Source organism: Thamnophis elegans, chromosome 7 (assembly GCF_009769535.1).
Source record: "Thamnophis elegans isolate rThaEle1 chromosome 7, rThaEle1.pri, whole genome shotgun sequence".
Lineage (NCBI taxonomy): Eukaryota > Metazoa > Chordata > Lepidosauria > Squamata > Colubridae > Thamnophis > Thamnophis elegans.
In genome coordinates, this window is record NC_045547.1 from 73435660 (window position 1) to 73452554 (window position 16895).

Consider the following 16895-nt stretch of genomic DNA (forward strand, 5'->3'; position numbering starts at 1 on the left):
CCATATCCTCTGGTGGATGGAATGGGACAACTTGCAAACAATGGCTTCCACCAGGGCTCTATGACAATTTGCCGTGGCCAAATCACCACGGCCAACTCACTGCAGGACAATTTAACAATTCTATCTAATTATTTGAAATAAATTATTCTTTTTTTAATTTTTGCCATTCCCATTTCATTCTGTCCCTCCTTTTGCATCTTTTCTTTAATGAGTCTAGTCCACAATTTCTTTGATATTAGTGTGGTTTTTGTTCTGCAGTGAGTTGTCTTGTGACAGGTAGGCCATGGCTAGTTGTCCCTGGCGAATTGTCATAGACCCCTGGTGGAAGCCATTGTGTTAAGGTCATTGACTTAACACTAGCCCAGAAGCTATATGACCCCTTGAATCCCTGGGAGAGGGACCATTAATATTTAAGGTTATAATGGGATGAAAAGCCATTAATGGTATATTGTCCATAGGATAATGAGATGTGTTTCTTGATGAACGGCAGCTTGGTGGTTTCACGCTGATCGGGAGTTTCCTCATAATACAGATACTAGTTGCAGGAGAAGAAGGACTTTTAGTTATTAACCTTATTAATTCATGTTCCTTCCTAGTCCCATTTCAAATACTTTGGGGATTACACGCAAAGAAGCCTTTAATGTCCCATTTAGTTTGGACCCTACATGTCAGCTAACTCCTAGAGGTTAGCATGACCTCGCCTTCTGAATGTCGAAAACCATTAGTCACTGTTGTGTTTGTTCTTTTAGTTTTCAAAGACAGGCTGCTAAGTAGGCAGTTTTAGGATAAAGCTTAATCGGGCACGAAGAGTCACAACTGTGGCTGGAATATTGTCCCTGGGTCTGAAAAACCTACCAAGAAGGAATTGGACATCTATGATTATTCAGAATTCCTTTCTGGAGATCCTAGTTGGTGGAAACAGAGGGCAGGACCAATGTATAATACTGCATTTTTCACCAGCAGTGTCGTTAGCATCCTCCAGTTTGGATTGCAAATTTAACAGGGGAAGCAAATACTTGTAGTCCTCTTAGGACCAAGCGGGGGAGTGTGTCTGATTTCGTGATCCTAGAGCAATAGCAATAGCAGTTAGACTTATATACCGCTTCATAGGGCTTTCAGCCCTCTCTAAGCGGTTTACAGAGTCAGCATATTGCCCCCACAATCTGGGTCCTCATTTCACCCACCTTGGAAGGATGGAAGGCTGAGTCAACCTTGAGCCGGTGAGATTTGAACTGCCGAACTGCAGATAGCAGTCAGCTGAAGTGGCCTGCAGTACTGCACTCTAACCACTGCGCCACCTCGGCTCTAGAGCAGTGATGTCGAGTGCCCATACTGGAATACGTGTGCATGTGTGTGCACATGTGCATGTTGGAGAGCCGGAAACCTGAAGATCACCTGGACAGTGTGAGCATACCTGTTGTTTGGACGTTTTCTGGCTGTTATTTGGGCCATTTTCAGCCTCAGAAAACGGTCTGAAAAGGGCCTGGAAAACAGCCTGAAAATACCCCCAAAAATGTTCTGTTTTTTTTGCTGTTCTTTGGGCCATTTTCAGGCCATTTTCCGGAACTCCGGCACCCACGAAGACCAGCTGGCCAATGTGCACGTTCTCGCTGGAAACCAGAAGACCAGCTGGTGACGGCATGCGTGCCCACAGAGAGGGCTGTGGCTGCCCTCTCTGGCATGTCTGCCATAGGTTCGCCATCAGGGTCCTAGAGTACCTTATTTGCATTTTTTGGTTGCTGCCCAGAGTTTCTTAGCTAGATGGACAGCCATATAAAGTGAGTTGGATGTAGGGATGGATCGAGGGATGGACAGATGAATTGATGGGACTAGATTTACATATCTCGCCGTGTCTTGGTGTGCTTAAGCATGGTTTCTAAATTTAAGTCAAAGATTCCTGGTTCTCACAGATCATTGTTTATGAATCACGGTGGCTAAATTCTCCTAGTTATAAGTCAAAAACAGTTGAACCCTCCTACAGTTTGGGACCATGTATGAACCTGGTGGGCCCCACCCTATCCTTTGCCGGAAGTCAGACGTTGGAAAAGAAAAATATTTAAGTAGATCAGAATTATTTTGAATTGTTTGGTAATTATCCCAAATGGAAAAAAAAACTTTAAAAAGCCCTATGGAGTTTAATGATATGCTAAATAATTGCTAATAAACTTGCTCCCATATTTTCTGTCTAAACAGAATGCTCTTATCCCCTATGGATATATTTTATTTTATTTTTTGCTTTTATTTTGCTGTGTTTGCTTGTTGCTAAGCACTGAACTATCTGGAGGAAGCAAGTATATCTTTAAGCCTTGCTTGCTTTAATTGTGACTGCAGAAAGCACTATGAAATCTCATGATAGGTTGCTTCATGTATTATCTTGTTGAGAGACACCTGAGGCAGAATTCATCTCTGCCAGATACATACTTTGGTTCTTATAGGTCTTTTACACAGTAACTGTATGCTTTTTCTTGGACACTTGATTCAGAATGGCAAATTGCAGCCTTCCACAAAATTTACTAGTCTTAGCAATCCAGCCTAAAAGGTCTATTGAATTAAGAAATAATTCAACTAAGATTCATGAAATTGAATTTAGTATCTAGAACAGTGTTGGTGAACCGGAAGACTAGGTGCCGGCGCATGTCGGAGACCGGAAGATTATCTTTGTAGCGCTTGCATGCGCCCCGGCCACCTGGTCTTCCGGTTTTGGGCGCTCCCACGCGTGTGAAGACCAGCTAACAGCACGCCGGATCCCGGAAGAGCAACAAGCGATGGCTCATGTGCCTGGAGAGATGGCTCTGCGTTCCAATTCTGGCACGTGTGCCATAGGGTTTCGGCATCACGGATCTAGAATTTCTAAAGATTAATTAGTAGTAGTTTCTAGAAAAGAGCAGGCTGAGGAGAAACTGAGGCAGCTTCTCTCTTTCCCATGTGGAATAATCATGGCAATTTGATACCTATTGTAGAACATGACTTCTTAAAAATCTTAAAATGTGTATTGATAAGTTTGTCATTGCTAGACACCAATAAATGTGCTTTGGTCATTTTTTTCATAAATTGGATTAATTTCCCAATAGATTTGTTATTTGTTGGGGGGGGGAATAATTCATTTTTTAACTTTCACTTTCATTAGACATTTTAAGAACAAAGATGAAAAATAACGTAAACTAATAAATTGTAAGGAAGAAAAATCAAAAGCAGAGCTAGCAGTTCAAGAAAGAAATGAAACAAAAAAGATACAAAGAAGTGATGTCCATTCTTCTTTATTGCAATTGTAAGAACATTTGTATATTTACCTCTTTCTCTAAATTTTCATTGTGACCCCCTCTTTCCATATTCTAGTGTATCTAATTACAAAAACCATAAATTATAAGTTTACTTTTTTCCTGATGGAAGTCCATAAGCGGTTTCCAGTTACCAGAAAACATAGGTATCGTATTTTATTTGATCAAACAAGTCAAATTGGTCATCTCACCAAATTTTTCACCAACCATTCGTGCATTGAAGGTATTGTGAAATCTTTCCATCTTTGTACATACAAATAACCTTGCTGCCATTATATTTGTCCATCAGTCCTAAGTGGAAGATTTCTTGCCTCAAGATTTCTTGGGAAAATTATTGAAGATGTAGCCCATCAGTTCTTCACGGTGGAGCATTGGGGGTGTTGGTATGAATGTTTACTCTTCAGTTGTCAAAAGAGATATTTTGAGGAGTTGGTTGGGTTTAGATGCTAGATGGGTTTCCGTGAATTGTTTATGGAAACTGAAATTATAATTGGGATAGGATGTAGGGTGTGTCATTCTGGGAAATTGCCACTACTTGGGAGGTTGTGGTACCCAACTCTGAACCCTGGGAATTACAATCTCAGCATGAGATGGAGTTCTTCTTAGACATAAGTCATCAGTACTGACCATTTGATCTACTATTATGAGTACCCTTCTGGAGATTATTTTAACTTTCCTCATCTTTACATAGTGTAAATAAATTACAGCACATTATTTTTAATGTATTTTGAAGACAGAAATCCAGTTCTCCTCAGAAGACTGAATAAAAGTTCAAAGTATATGAGAGGTTAATTCTTTAAAGTTGTCTGGACAATATCATTGTCTACCCAAAACAGCTATCTGGGTGAAGTCCCATTCATTTATTATCAGTAGCCAGTTCCCTCGAAATTCAAGTAGCATCTTCAGAGACATGATTTCCCACCCACCCCCATCCCAGAAGAAAATGATCCTGTGTTGATTTCTTCTTCTCTCCACTCGTGATTTTAACAGTGTTTTTGGATTGCCCAAATCAGTTAGTCGGATGGCAAAAGTCCTAATGATATTAAGGCAATTACAGTCATGTTTAGATGGGCCCTGGGCCAAGCTGATGTCATAGCTAGAAACTGGTCTTAAAATCAGACACATCATGATTTATGATTGAAATTTACTGGTTCCTTTGGGGAAATCAGTCATTCTCCACCAATTCAACTTTACAGAATTGATTTGACAATAAGCTTGGGGAAAGAGCAACAAAGATGATTAGGAGACTGGAGGCTAAAACATGAAGAATGGTTGCAGGAACTGGGTATGTCTAGTTTAATGGAAAGAAGGACTAGGGGAGACATGATAACAGTGTTCAAATATCTCCAGGGGTTGCCACAAAGAAGAGGGAGCCAAACTATATTCTCCAAAGCATCCGAGGGTAGGACAAGAAGCAATGGGTGGAAAGTAATCAAGGAGAGAAGCAACTTAGAACTAAGGAGAAATTTCCTGACAGCGAGAACAATTAATCAGTGGAACAACTTGCCTCCAGAAGTTGTGACTGCCCCAACACTGGAAGTCTTTAAGAAGATGTTGGATAGCCATTTGTCTGTAGTGCTGTAGGGTTTCCTGCCTAAGCAGGAGGTTCGACTAGAAGACCTCCAAGATCCCTCCCAACTCTGTTATTCTATTTCTAAAATGTAGAATTAAAAACGAATGTGAACATTGCATGGAGAAGCCAATCTGGTAAGGTACCTGGGAATTTGAACTGAGTAGTGGAAGGCTGATTATCTCATTAAAACCCTCGCAAAAAAAAATTAAAACGAAGCATTGATTACATAAGATAGGAGAAAACCCGATCTTTGCCCTGAGCCGTCTTACAAGTCTAATATGTGATGATGTTCTATTTAGGGAGATCGCTTAGGTGGGTGATGTGGTCTTTAGAAATCAATAGGGTAATGATAGGCTGCTTTGAATCTGTGGGCCCTGTGTGGAAAGCAAGGGTTTAATGGGAAGGTTTAATGCTGTGGGTCACATCTTTACTCTCCCAGCAGACGTCAGGGGAAAGGAGCCTCCTTCCATAAATTTTCAGCAGATTTGCAGGATGTGGTGGTTTCTGATAATAGACATTTTGCCACAACCACAGTTCCATCTTTTACAAGCCAAAGTGCCTATAGCAATGGCACCGAGATCTGCGTTAAGAGAATGCATGAGCCTTCTTCCTCTCGATTTACCAGAAAAACCAGATGGAAATTTGCACCTTGCTTTGAGAGAGATCGAGAGCCAACTTAAAAAAAAAAATTAACTCCAGCTGCCTTCCTCCCTCTTAAGTAGGTGGGGTTATTTTTTTTGTGGGGGGGGGATTCAGACTTGTTCTCATGACAAGCAACGACAGCTTGGGCTAATTTATCAGTAGCTGACTTGCAAATCCCAAAGAAGTTTCTATTAAGATACTTCGTTGCAATTTTTAAAAACCCAAGTAAGGATACAGTCCTCAACCTCCTGAATTTCTCAGTAACCTAAATGCCAGAAATAAGACCTTAATTCAGTATCGTTCAGGTAGACAAGGGAAATTGGAGATGGTGCAGGTTCATGAGATGTTCTCCTATCCTTTTCCTTTTCTCAGAATCACCTCCTCCCCTGAACAGACCATTCTTACCTGGGGAGAATTTCTGAATGCTGGGATTGTGCAGGCTGGCCCAGCAACATGATGGTGCTCAAACGTGTTCCAGTTTTGAACATTGTAGGAGCTCCCTTCTTTTGATGGAAGCAACGATTAGGGAGGTGTCTGAAGGTGGGATGTAGGGGGTAGTACTTAGATGGTCAACAATCAAGTGGGCTTTGGTAAGGGGGAAATTTTGGAATGATTTGCTCTTTCAGGTGTGCCTTTGTTGTTGTTAGTTGCGAAGTCGTGTCCGACCCATCGTGACCCCATGGACAACATTCCTCCAGGCCTTCCTGTCCTCTACCATCCTCTGGAGTCCATTTAAGCTCATGCCTATTGCTTTAGTGACTCCATCCAGCCACCTCATTATCTGTGGCCTCCTTCTTTTGCCCTCAATCTTTCCCAGCCTTAGGCTCTTCTACAGTGAGTCCTTCCTTTTCATTATGTGTTTGAGTTTCTACTTCAGGATTTGGCCTTCTAAAGAGCAGTCAGGGTTGATCTCCTCTAGGACTGACCAGTTTGATCCCCTTGCACTCCAAGGGACTCGCAGGAGTCTTCTCCAGCACCATAGTTCTAAGGCCTCAATTCTTTGATGCTCGGCCTTTCTTATGGTCCAACTTTCACAGCCATACATTGCAACTGGGAAACCATAGCCTTGACTATACGCCCTTTTGTTGGCAGGGTGAGGTCTCTGCTTTTTAGTATGCTGTCTAGATTTGCCATAGCTTTCCTCCCCAGGAGCAAGCATCTTTTAATTTCTTGGCTGCAGTCCCCATCTGTGGTGGTCTTGGAACCCAGGAAAATAAAATCTGTCACTACCTCCATTTCTTCCCCATCTATTTGCCAGGAATTGAGCGGGCCAGATGCCATGATCTTAGTTTTCTTAATGTTAAGTTTCAAGCCAACTTGAATTAAAGGTGTGAGTTAACTCTCCTTATTTCTTTGAGGCTCTATCAAAAATTATAGTTGCCTCTTGAAAAAGCACCTGTGGGACATCTGTGGGCTTCACAACATTTGGACACTTTTAACTGTCCAGTAGGGATGACCAGGGGGCATATCATCATCTTCCCAACCTGTTCAACTCTACCGACTTGCTCCCTTAACATTGCTCTTGACCATTCCAGTCTCTCCTTAAAAGCATTTCCACCTCTAGAAATGAAACTTAACTTCGCCATCCCATAATGTGTGTGTGTGTGTGTGTGTGTGTGTGTGTAGAAAAGTTCTGAAGCCAAGAACTAGTCTCTGACATTAGACTCCCAATGAATTTATGTAGAGATGACACTGGAGCGGTAAGTCCAGCGTTTAATCAATATTACTGTGATAATACGAATCAGAAAATATTATATGGGAGGGAAGAGACAGATAAGAGTTGACTTGGTTTCCTGAACGCCATCACTCTGCTAAACAAATAATTCCCTCACCACTCTCAAACGATTCACTAAGGCTGTCTTACTATTACTATTAGTCTTCTCATCATTCCTATCACCCATCTCCTCCCACTTAGGACTGCATGACTATAATTTTGTTGCTTGTATCCTTACGATTTATATTGATATTGATCGTTTCCTGATTGCTTATTTGTACCCAATGAGCTATCGTTAAGTGTTGTACCTTATGATTCTTCATGAGTGCATCTTTACTTTTTATGTACACTGAGAGCATAATGCACCAAAGACAAATTCCTTGTGTGTCCAATCACACTTGGCCAATAAAGAATTCTATTCTATTCTATTGGTTACTCAGCTATAACTCAGCAGTGAAGAACAGGGAGTAGCCAATGGTTTTTCTTTTTGAATTAAAGCCGATGTTACTTGCCGAGCTGAATACTTCAGTTGGGAAGTATATCCAATATTAGCAGTACTCACTTTTCCATTGTTGCTGAAGTTGCTGCCAAAAATTGACTGATTTCTCATGTATGCCTTCTGGAATGAAAACTGTCAGAATCAGTAATTACGTTGTCACAGCAAGAGCTTTTACGCCGAGCGTTTGCATGTCTGGACATACCCGAACATTTAAAACCAATATGTGACTATTCTTTACTTTTGGGAGGGGGGGGGGAGAAGGAAGAAAGTGACTTTAGCTCTTGACTCGTGATGTAATTGTACTCAGTTGCAAGGTAAGTTTTTGTTGCAACAAAAGATCATTTTGGTTCCAGGAACCTGGCTTGGCCGGAACTCAATTCATTTGCACAACAAAGAATAATTGACATCTTATGATTAATGCAAAATCCGTTATATAAAATGGGTGATGTATTTCCATTCTTATCGTTAATAATATAATTAAAAAATAAGTTCTGAAAGAAGTTGTCGTGAGATTGCTATTCCAGAAATGCACTTTTGGAAAGCCTGTATCCGTACCTTGAGGGCAATCTGTACTGTGATTTTGCGAAACGGAATTAATTAATCTGAAAGGCAACGAGAAAGGCATTGAAATATATTCAAATATATTTCCTCCGAGGATGCTCAGCCAAATGCGCGACTGAATCTATAATGTAATGTTTCCTCAATCTTGGCAAATTTAAGGTGTGTGAAGAATTCTGGCAGGGAATGACCGGTTCATGACAAGGCACTGAGGACAATACCCCCAAGTCCAAATCCTGTCTCCACTGTTCCAAATCAAAAACCAAATCTACTATATGACCCTCTCGCTGTGAGTGGGGCCTTCAGTAACCTGGACCAGGGCCATTCTGGACTTGAACATCAAGGAAAGCAGGAGTATAGGCCTGGGGAATTCTACTGGCAAACCAGCCACAGACTCAGCAGCTCAGGCAGGGAAGCTGCTAGGAACCAGGAGTTGAGTGGAAATGGGAAAGAGGAAGAATGGAATGGGAAAGAGAAAGAATAGGATGGGATAGAATGGAATGGAAAGGAATAGAGAAGATGAAAGATGCAGGGGTGGGCTGCCATGGGTTTGTCCCGGTTCAGGAGAACCCGTAGCTAACCTTATGGCCGGTTCCGAGATCCGGCCATAAATCCCACCCCGCTCCTCCCACCCGGCTTCTCCCAGGAGTCTCCACGCAGCCCATTTTGGATGCGAAGTAAGTGCAGGGCCCGCACTGAGATTCAGGGTGAGGGAAATACAGGGCTTCCGGATGACTGGAAACGGGCCCGTTTCCGGTCTCCGGAGGGCTTCCGGAGCCTGGGGAAGCAGTTTTCGCCCTCCCAAAGGCTCAAGGAAAGCCTCCAGAGCCTGGAGAAATAAAAAATGCCTCCCCCTCCCCACCGTGGTGCGGGAGGCCCATTTCTTGAAGGATGGGATGAAATGGGGAAGAGGAAGAATGGGATGGGATGAGACGGGATAGAATGGAAATGTATGCAATGGAATGGGGAAGAGGAAGAATGGGATGGGATGGGATAGAATGAAATGAAATGGAGAAGAGGGTGGGATGGGATACAATGGAAACTTGCCTGGACGATATTACGTTTTAGAGAAATGTTTTACAGAGTGTTTGCTTGAAGAAACTCCAGCCTGATTCCACCTTTCATCTAGAGAAATTCTGTTGAGGGAACTGCCCCATTGGGTGGTTGATGGTGTTGGGGCAAGACGTCAGTCCATCTTGGTAACAGCCATTCTGAAGTACTCCTGTACTTGGCTTCTTTTCTTTAGCAATAGCACTTAGACTTATATCCCGCTTCATAGTTCTTTACATCCCGCTCTAAGCAGTTTACAGAATCAGCATATTGCCCCCCAAATCTGGCTCCTCATTTTACCAACCTTGGAACGATGGAAGGCTGAGTCAGCCTCGAGACGGTCAGGATCAAACTGCTGGCAGTTGGCAGAATTTAGCCTGCAATACTGCATTCTAGACACTGCTCCACCGGAACTCTTAGGAAGACCCTTAAAATTGCTTTATTGTGATTACTTTGATCCACGATATGGTTGTTGGACATCACTGCTTGTTTTATTTTATGACTGCATCCATGATTATTTTATAATAGTCATATAATAATTTTTCTTTTGTAGTTTTGACTGTTGCACATTACCCAGAGTCTTAATGAATAGGAACATCTAAATATTGTAAATCAATTCAAATTGTATTAAATACGCCTTTTTTTTTCTTCACCTAGGTGTATGAGTTAAATGGCATCCCATTGATCCTGGATAACTGCAGCATTGATGACAACAATCCTTGTATCCTTTTTATTAGCATCATAATTTTAAGCTAAATATTATGTATTCATTAGTGGGGCTCAGATCTTTGGGAATAATACAGAATTGTTCTGTTGCCTTGAAAAGTGTTGTAAAACCCCTTTCTCAATAAAGATCAATGAAAAGGCGTAAGGGAGGAGGAAGGTATGTATGTTACTGCCTTATTTGTAAAAGTAATAAAGGTGGGATACAAACAAATAAAATATTTTGATCTACTCTTTTAATAATTGAAAGTAACTCCATTTCCTACTGGCGTTAAAGCTGTTTTTTAATGTGGTGAGTTGCACTATTTCAGAATTTTCCTCCATCTTTATTATTATTTTTTACTCACAAGAAAGTAACAATACATTTTCAACACAAGGTATTAATTTTCCGCTTTGCTTTTTATTCTGGGTTATAATTTCTTTACAGTAAAAGAAGGTGCTGGAAAACAGCAAGAGGTAAGATTTCACACAATCTCTTTCAGAAAAGTTAAAAAATAAATTGTAGTTCCTTTCTCCCTCCCTATATTCTACTTGACCGAGTTTTGAATCTCTTATGCTGGGATGGCCTTATCTCTTTTGATGGGTAACAATCAAAGAGAGAAACTATATCTTTTTGGACAGCTTTTAAAGAAAAGAGTTCAGTTGTAGCTCATTATATTTTGTTCTCTTAACTTTCTGAATATCCTAGGTTCATTGTTGTCACATGAAATTAGGATTAGTAATCTTACCTAACCAAATTTGGTCATTGCAGTTCATCCTGGATTTTTTTTGCATCAGCTAACATCAGATCGGTCATCTGAACCAAATAGGTTAGCCCGCATACTTTATTACATTTGACTAGTGAAATATATATTTAATATAAACATCTGGTATTTTTTGATTTTTTTTTTAAGGAAAGGTTTTTGTTAATCAAAGTAAGAGGGTTTGAATGGAAAGCTCCACAGGAACATATGTGTTTTCTAAAGTGTTTGCGATAAATGTGCCAATGCTCCAGAAGAGACAAGGTAAAGGTAAACCCTGATAGGAGATGAGCATGTGGTCCTTTAGATCTTAGGTGATCTTATTCCTGAGAACTGGAGAATCTATGCGTCTGGATCCTGATTTCACACCTCTTGGGCTGAAGGAATCTTAGCATGCCCTCAAAAAATCAGAGTACTGGGGGTGATTACTTAGTGATTACCACCAAGAAAGACTTACCTCTAAGCTTCATGTCTTCTTATTAAATGAGAACCAACTGGGGCCTCCTTGAACCAGTTTTATTTTGATGTTGGTTTGAAAGCATTTTGTGTTACAAAAAAAAAAATAGTAAACATTCTAATATAAAATAATTCATTTTAATTTAGTTGGATTCAGCTTTTATCCCCAAAATGGAAAAACGAAGTGTGTATTTTTGGAAGAAATGTCCTTCTGGGTTAAGTTCCAAGTGAGGAAAAAGACCATGGATTCATGGAATTTGCTTGGAAAGAAGATTTATTGATGATGGGCAGGACCACGTGGTTTGAGGTCCTGGGGAAAAAGGGAAGAGATGCTGAGAGTGCCCTGGTTTTATGCCCTCTCTGGGCTTCTGAATTTGAGCTTGCATTCTGATTGGTTGTCAGACTCCCATGGGGCCATGCAGGGGCAGCTCTGCAGGCTGTCCTAAGTCCCAGGCTTGGTTGAGCCTTTGCTGGGTGATGATGTAATGAGAGGGCTTTAAACTATTTAAACTATTATGGCTCTGCCTGAAGGAGGTGGATCTTTGTTATGTAGAATAGACTGGCTCAGGCCTTAATGGCCCATTGACAAAGGTGGGTGGGGGCTGTTTCTGCCTCCCTTTTAGGGGAAATATTCTGCCCTTTTAATATTCCCTAAATTATTTCATTTTTCTAGGAGAGGGGTGGGTGCTAACTTCCTACAGTATGTGGCAAGATAAACTGAATTAGAGCTGGAATAAGGTCCATTTAGCCTCATACATGGTTGTCCGTTAGAAGCCCCTTCAATGTCATTGTGCCATGAAGTCATTTGTGTGGTGATTTCGTGGTGCCCATGACATCATTCCTCCTTTGAACACCTGTGGCCTCTATTCTGTTCCCCTACTGGCCAACAAGGTCCCATCTTCCACCGATCTTTCCACCTAAGTAGCCTTGAGCCATTTATCGCCCCCCCCAAACATGATCTGGGGGATTTAGAGCTTATTCTTTTAACAACTGTTTTATATTCCCTTGACAGTAAAATTGGGAGGAATGGCGTCTTAAGATATGAAGGAAGGGAGCGATAGCTAGGAGGCAGCCATGAATAACCTCAATGAATTTGTCTAATCCCCTTTTAAAGCTCTCTCAGTTGGTGGTCATCCCTCCATTGTTTGATGATGTGTTAATTATGGACTTTTCTCTCTGCTCAGCGATTCGGCTTCTCTTGAGTTAGAGAAAGGGACAGAATTTGCCTCCCCGATCTTCCAGATCTGCCTGCAGGGTTTTTAACATCCGTTTCAAGGCAAAAGGGGTTAGTGAGGCAGGGTTAACCTTGATTTGTCTGCATAAGACCCTCGTATTTTTTTCTTGAATAAAGCTTTTGAGTCAATGACCTCTCAGCTTGATTTTTGAAAACTTAATATAATTCATATTATTATATTATTTTATATGCAAACACATGCACACACACACACATATAATGTTATGTCAAAGCACTTGGTATGCCCAAATATGGGAGGGAGAATACTGCTTCCCTTTTGCCTTTCAGCTCCACCTTAGGAACTTTCCAGGCAGAAAAACATTTTTGTGTTGCATTTGTGCTGATAAATAAGGGAAGCAGTGTGTTCCTTCCCATATTTGGGCATACCAAGTGCTTTGACATAACACTTAATCATTTCCTTGGCTCAACTGATAAGGGAGGAGAGCTTGTGGCTTAGAGGCTAATACAACTGCCTAATGTAAAAACAGTCCAAGTTCGAATCCCAGTAAGGGTATGGCTAGCTGATGACAGTTAAATACTGTAGCTTGAAATAGATCTATTCTAGTCTCCCTTTATTTATTTATCAGCATAAATTATATTTGTGTGTGTGTGTGTGTGTGTGTGTATGCAGGTCTTGGTGTATTCGGGTCTTTTCCCGTGTAAGATTGAGAGTATCTTGGCGACGAGGTCCCACTTGCCATCTTCAGGCTGGTGCCTTCGGCTTTGTGCTTGTGCAAGCAAAGCGTGATCGGAGCTGCCGTCTTCCTATAAATATTGGTGTGTGTGTGTGGAGTGCTGGCTTTGTTGCTGTAAGCAGGTTGGTTGGCTGTGTTGTTACATCTTGATTACTTGATGGAGTTGATGTATGCAGATTAGTCAGCTGTTTTGTAACATATTTATAGAAAGACGGCAGCTCTAATCACGCTTTGCTCGAACGAGCCGAAGGCACCAGTCTGAAGATGGCGAGTGGGACCTATATATATAATACACACACACACACACACACACACACACACACACACACACGCACACACACACACACATGCACACAGCATACATACATACAATTTTCAGTCCTCTTCTACCACAGTCTAACCTAGTTTAGTTTACTTCATTGCACATCATACAATGAAATTAAATGCCATCTTCAGTGTATATTATAGCTATAAAAACAAAAACATCCTTCACATCAGGGATAAAATTCAGCAGTTCCAACAGATTCTGGAGAACCAGTAGCAGAAATTTTGAGTGGTTTGGAGAACTGGCAAATATCACCTCTGGCTGGCCCCAGAGTGGAGTGGGAATGGAGATTTTGTAGTATCCTTCCCTTGCCATGCCCACATAATCGGTAGTAAAAAAATTTGAATTTCACTACTGTTTCACATGCTATATAATTGAAATTGAAAACCCAAGATTGCATTAATATTGCACTACCGTCGAATTCAATATAGTTACTTCCCTTGGATAGAAGCTGTTTTTCAGCCTATTTGTCCTTGTTTTTATTATCTTAGGAACTAAGGATGTTTTACATGGTTTTTTATAGGAAGATCAAGGACTTCTTCGTTTCTAAAAAGCTTTGAATCTCAATCATCTGGATCTATTGATATGATTGTTTTTGATCAATTTGTCATCACTAATTACAGCCAGTGATCATAATGTAAGTAACTAAAGGGGAGGCTTTTATTTATGTGTTCAAAACACTCGAAAGCTTTCAGATCTCCCCAGCCCACCCCCAAAGCAGGGGAACCTTCAAAGATAGTCAAAGATATGAGAAATCTTCCCCAAATCATGCAAAAATCACATCAATACTTCACTCGGATACACAAAGGGCCATGAGCCCTCCCACCTTTCACCATTCCTCTTTAGCTCGCTCCCTGACCTGGAGGGCAGGTCAGAAGAGTAACCTACTTGTATCTATCCTGAAGAAGCTACCTATGGCATAGATCCATAGGAGGCTTCTTCAGGGTAGATAGGGGTGTCAAACTCAAGGCTTGTGGGCCAGATCCGGCCGCAGGGTGCTTAGATGTGGCCCATGGGGCCGCCCAGGAAACAGCAAAGGACCTGCCCGTGGAGCCTCTTTTACTGAAAACTGAGCTCTGTTTTCAGCCGTGACAGCCTCCTGCAGCCCTCTGCCAGTGAAAATGGGGCAAATCAAACTAAAAACAAAACAAAAGGAGAAGTGTTTCCCCTTGAGCACGCAAGAAGGGACAGGAAAGGGGAAAGACAAAGAAAAAGAAGGGAAGATGGGAAGAGAGCAAGGAAGGAAAAATAAGGAAAGAGGGGAAGGAAGAAGAAAGGAGAATGAAAAAGGAAGAAAGGAAGGAGATTATAATGAGAGTGTGGGAGGGTCTGAGGGAAGTCCTGCCTTAGCACTTGGCCACCACAGGTGTCCCCAACACAAGTGGCATTGAGCTGGCTATGCCCACCGTGGCCACCTCCCACCCCCCCAAGGTCAAACGCAACCTTGATGCGGCCCTCAATGAAATAAGATTTGACACCCCTGCACTAGGCAGTAACTGTTCCTCTTCTCCAGTCCCCCCCCCCCCCCCCCATAACTCATAAGACCTTTATCCTATTCCAAATAGTAATTTTTAAGAATCGGTAACTTAAACTGACGCATATGCATTAAAAAGTTGAGATAGACATTTTTACATCAAGTCAGTTTCTGTCCAATTTATGGGCCTTGTAACAAAACCTTTCCTTACAATCCGATAATTTCCTTCCTCGATTCCTCGTCCTGAAAAAGAAAATCTGTTCTGCATTAGCTGGGAAAAAGAGGATCCCCTTACTGTAGAGTAGTCACCCGCCATCTCTGGAACTACTTCGGAATAAGTGGATTCAGGATTTCAGCCAGGATGATCTTCCATAACTGCCTTCAGTTTTTGCACACATGGTTTTGGGTTAGCTGGTAGCAGACAATTCGGATGATAGACAGTTTAATGTCTGGTTGATTGAAAGGAAGTGGCTTCTGACCTGTAGTAAAAGCTTCTGTGTTGTGTTAACATCAGTTGGCCAACTGTCCCGCAACTGAAATATTGGGAATACTTAAAAGAGGAGAAATGGGGCTGTCTTCTCGGAGCGATCAGACTGCTGGCTACCTAAGAAGCAACCAAAATTGATAGCATTTGCACAAGGAAAACCTGTGGTTTTTTCCCTTCTGCATTGGTTATCGGAGATCAGCACACCGACGGTTTCCCCTTGGAGAGAATGCTGAAAATCTATTTTAAAAGCTAATTTTGCAGATCTCCATTTGAAGAGCGTTTCCCGTCATTTTATTCCATCTGCCAATCATCTCGGAGATGGAAGCGAAACACTTTTGACCTCATGGCAGTGATTAGTATAATTGTGGTTTGTGAAACCTCAGGTTAAATCTAAGAGAAATCAAGTAGCTGCGGTGCACAACAATGGCAGGTTATTTTGTGTTGTGCCAGGAAAGACTTCCCTGGGGAAAGCAACCCGTTTTTCATAGATCGTTATAGTACAGCTATGTGTGGGGAAATCTGCTGTGGCCCGCCAGCGGCCAGTGGAGCTGGCAGCAGATTCGGACAGTGAGGAGGTTGGGGAGGAACATGGGCCAGTCCTAGAGTCTGGGGAAGGCTCTGATGAGGGCTCTGTGTCGGAGGCAGAGAGGGGGCCAGAGCCGTCTGACAGTTATCGCCTCCAGAGTCAGACATCAGTGAGGCAGATGAACAGCTAGAGCCTTTTCCCAGTGTGTGCATGCGCAGCGTTGCCAGACGAACAGGGGTCGACTTGGGAGTAAGGCCACAGGTAGATGGTGAATGACCCCTCCCAGAGGAAATTATAGAGGAGCGAAAGGGGAGTGGAGTTTGCAGGAGACAATTAGTTCGCTTAATTGGTTTGTGACTCTCCGAGACTCCTTGCCAAGTTTTGCAGATATCGGCCTGCATCTCTCCAAGCCAGATAAGGTCTGTGACCGTAAATCCTCCCTTGAAAGACTTTGCTGGGTGTGAATGAGCAGAATTCACAGTCAATTAATAAAAGGGTTTTTTGTCGGAACAGGAAGTTTGCTTCATACTCTTGGGAAGCCTTGGTCAGAACAAAATCCATCTGGGCCAATGAAAAGGAAAACACAGGTGTGTTATATTTTAAAGGTGTGAATGCCTTTTGCGGTCTTTCTATTTAGTACAGTGGAATAATTTCAAAACAACAATCAGGTGCTGATGTTGGAAGTCAGACACACCATCGTAGCAAGAGACAACACAGCATGTTACACATTTCTGGGATCCAAATATTCAAAATGGATTTGAATAAAAAAGGCAAATAACAGCAAAATTAAAATGTCATCGATAAGAAATAAAGTAACTTGTCTGTACCAAAGCAAGTTGAATACGTGGAAATTGTTGTGATACTTACATTGCCTGGCAGAGTTTGCCTGTTGCAAAATACGGTTCCACCACAAAATCGCGT

The 16895-nt window shown here is 41.8% G+C and overlaps 1 protein-coding gene across 1 annotated transcript in view; it reads left to right on the forward strand.

The window, feature by feature from the left end:
- The window catches only part of ATXN10 (ataxin 10), a 78698-nt gene that overhangs the window by 48690 nt on the left and 13113 nt on the right, over positions 1-16895 (forward strand). Inside the window, exon 10 of the mRNA XM_032221989.1 lies at positions 9972-10035. Within this exon, the coding sequence (XP_032077880.1) occupies positions 9972-10035 (64 nt within the window). The remainder of the gene's footprint in view (positions 1-9971; positions 10036-16895) is intronic.